The sequence below is a fragment of the Eurypyga helias genome, unplaced genomic scaffold, assembly GCF_000690775.1.
Source record: "Eurypyga helias isolate BGI_N326 unplaced genomic scaffold, ASM69077v1 scaffold16531, whole genome shotgun sequence".
Taxonomy (NCBI): Eukaryota; Metazoa; Chordata; class Aves; order Eurypygiformes; family Eurypygidae; genus Eurypyga; species Eurypyga helias.
Genome location: NW_010231627.1, coordinates 54540 through 58040, shown reverse-complemented (window position 1 = coordinate 58040; position 3501 = coordinate 54540). Strand labels below are relative to the sequence as shown.

Sequence of the window (3501 nt, the reverse complement as noted above, 5' to 3'; positions counted from 1 at the left end):
TCCTGACTGAATCCAGCACACTCTACTTCCTCAGTTTGCTTTTTTAGGCCTCCAATTTTAGAAATCGTTAACCCATTTGAAATAGCACAGACCTGCAGTAGCATCTGCTTTCATGTTTCTCTATTGTGTTTCTTAATTTAGCAGCTCTTGTTTTAGCCAACTTTGACCTCCATGACATTACCTAAGACACTTCTAAGCATATAAGGTGCTCAATACCTGATATAGTCCTTCAGTGCTGGATCCTAAGATCTGGTTATTTAGGGAAAATTCAGATAGTTTGAACATATCCCTAAGTCACCTCTTTAGTCACTGTTCTATAGGAAATGAACCAAAGCCATCAAGGCGACATTCAGACCTCCTTCCACCAGCAATTACAGAGACCAGGACATTGGAGTCCTCACTTCTCAGTTTTAGAGCAATGAATACCTTTTCACAGAGAGCAATCACGTTTTGGCAAACTTGTACACTCCTTAGGTTCGTTTTGTTTTGCCAGATTAGATCAGTTTCAACTTCATTTCAGATTTCAATCATCTCACATTTCTCCGCAGATGAAGTCTTTCGTACCTCTTCTTTGTACTCTGGCTTGATGCCCAGTTTCTCTCCCTGCATTTATTGCCTGTGTTGGTCCTGCCTTCATTTCATGCTGCTGAGGAAAGAGAATCCCATGTATCTGGCAGGCTGTAACCACTGACCCAGCCTGTGACAATATTTCAGCAAGGGCAGTGGCCAGCAGAAAGATTTTGAGGAGTCACGAAACCTATGGACTTTTCCCGGGTGGGAGCTGCTGACACACTGCGATACTGGTGCTGGTGCCTTTTCACTGCTTCAGGGAGTAAAATATTTCCCTCCTCATGTGCCCAAGGTTGGGAATATTTCTCTCTCTCCACTACACGCCCTTTATCAGCGATAGCTGTTCTCCCTTTGGGGCAGGTTTTCATGGTTCCCCTCACCTCCCTTTCTTCTGTCTTGCAGAGGTATGAGAAAAGGATGCTGGAGCAGCACCCATCTGGGGTAACAGAGCTGCCACAATGAAAACAAACTGCCTCTTCCTGATTTTACACTAAAAATCTGATTCTGTCTTTTGCCTATGAGATCCCCAAAATATACCATTACTGGAGAACGATATTTCTGAGCTGCTTCTCACACACCATACTCCCTCCGCATACTTTTCCCTGGCTTGGCAAGGAAGAACTTCCCGTAAGTTTTTCAATCACGAGCTATTATAACACTCATTAGGTCACCACAGTCAGCTACAGCTACAGAAATTATGTGAGCCTCAGAGTACCTGAACAACACAGGCTGAGTTCCCACGTGCAGAATAACCGCCGGCAGCTGTAATACCTTCTGGCACAGGCGGATGCTCCCCCAGAGGACTCCTGTGCAGGCACAGGGCGCTGCGACGGCAGGATTCATAACGGCAGGTGCACCAGTCACACCGGGAAAACTGGACACAAAGATCTTACCAAAGATTACGACGAAGTACTGATGGGGACGGACCCTACTGTCTCCAACACATGAGCTCTCCCTGAAAATAACTATTCATTCAGCCAAACGGTAATGCTACAGCTTTAATCAGGAAAGAAAAAAAAATAAAAAACAACCCACAACATAAAAATCACTGTGGTCAGTATGGAATTTGGCTTTTGCATTTGACAACACTGCGAGAATGACTCCTTAACAAGGACAGGAAGTGAGAGGGTAGCAAAATAGGAAATAATATAAAATAATCTTTAAATAAAATTTTAATCCACTCTGACTTTACAGAATATTTAAAAGCACCTTATCATTCTACTGTCCGTTCTAAAAAAGACCAACAAGAGACGGGAATGATTTCAGCAGGTAAAATATAGGAAACCTTGTGAACAAATGGATACAAGCTAAGCGAAAGCACGGTAATACTTTGTACACCACAACTATAATCAGAATCTGGCATTGGTTTATTCAAATCTTGCTTTCTTGGAAGCAAAGCTTACATGTTCGTAAACATCGAAATAAACATTGCTTACTTTTACAGTTTACTAAACAAATACTTCCTTTACCCTGAAGGGCATCTGCAGAGCCATCTACTTGTCTGGCAGTTCTCCTGTTGACCTGTGCTTCAATACTTTTTTTTTAACAATTGGGTCCCTTACAACTTTAATGGTGCTTAAATACTTCTTCCAATATTGTGCAAGTCATAGGCAAGGCCATTTTGATGTGTGCCCCTCCTTACATAGTTTTTTGATCAGTACTTAATTAATGCAACTGTGAAAAACTATACATTTTCAGGAAAATGTTTTGATTTTGGTCCTGTAGTTAAAGACCTTCTATAACTGAGTTGTTTACATGGATTTGAATCACAAGCATGTACACAACAAAACCACTATACCAATGTTTCTTGGTCTATGCATAAAAAGTATGTCTTCTACTTACACTAAAACATACAAAAAATAAACTACAAAAATTGTTTACACTTGATTTCAGCAAAAAAAGCTTTCTTCAAGAAAAATGATTCTTCTTTTTTCAGCCATCAAAAAAGGAATGCAAGTAAACAATAAATACATGTGCTTTCTCCATATAGACATATTTACACTTGAGTCTTTGGCTTATGTTTAAGTTTCTTTATAAAGATCTTTATGTGATCCAGCCATCATTGCACATTAAAACAAAATAAGCCAGTTTTCTTTTACTATATATAATATATATATGCAACACTTGAAACGTATAAAGAATGAACCTTACTACCAATTTGCACTGTTATTGTACTTTAACAATGTATCAAAAGAAAAAAAATAAAGAAAAATTAATACCATATAGGAAATATTGATACATGCAACAGATGGTCGCTCGACTGTAACTGAGAGACGGCTGCATATACAAACACTGAAAAGTCCTAATTTGCGCAAATCTCTTCTGACTCTGGTTTTCATTAAATAGTATTTATGTGGCACTAAATGTTGATACTGTATACAAGCATAGAAACAGATTGAGTTCTTTTATTAAGATACACAACTTCATAAGAAAAATACTTTGCATTTAAAATTTAAAATCCCTCCCACCCACCCCCCTCTTCCCCTAAAATCTTTCTTCACAGGATCAAGAACTGTTGTCAAAACAGCTTATTGAGATTCATGTATTTGGTGAACCTTGTCACATCCATTCCGACTAGGACGATTCCAAGTACTCCAGTGCAACGTCGTAGCAGAAGCGATACTGCTCCTTTAAGGGGGAAGAGGAAAAAAAAAGAAAAAGGAAGCTCAGTTAAGATTCTAAAGTATTAACAGCGATACCTACAAACAAGAACAGTCTTTGCCAACTGCGATGTAATTTTAACTTAAAACCTGACATACTTGGGTTTTCTTTTTTTTTTTTCCTTCTACATCAGTATATTACCAGCTCAGATTTAAAAACTCACCCTAACCAATGAGCTGGAAAAGAATCCTGACCATGAAATGCAATGATTTGCTTCTCTGATTTTTTCAGCTTCTGAACTGGTTTATCAAACATGAAAAATTCTCCTAT

At 38.8% G+C, this 3501-nt stretch overlaps 1 protein-coding gene across 1 annotated transcript in view; it reads right to left on the bottom strand.

The window, feature by feature from the left end:
• Positions 1 to 2696: 2696 nt before the first annotated feature.
• The window catches only part of PTPRK (protein tyrosine phosphatase, receptor type, K), a gene marked incomplete at its 5' end in the record, with an annotated part of 36346 nt that continues 35541 nt past the window's right edge, over positions 2697 to 3501 (bottom strand). The window contains one exon of the mRNA XM_010161152.1: positions 2697 to 3198. Within this exon, the coding sequence (XP_010159454.1) occupies positions 3145 to 3198 (54 nt within the window). The remainder of the gene's footprint in view (positions 3199 to 3501) is intronic.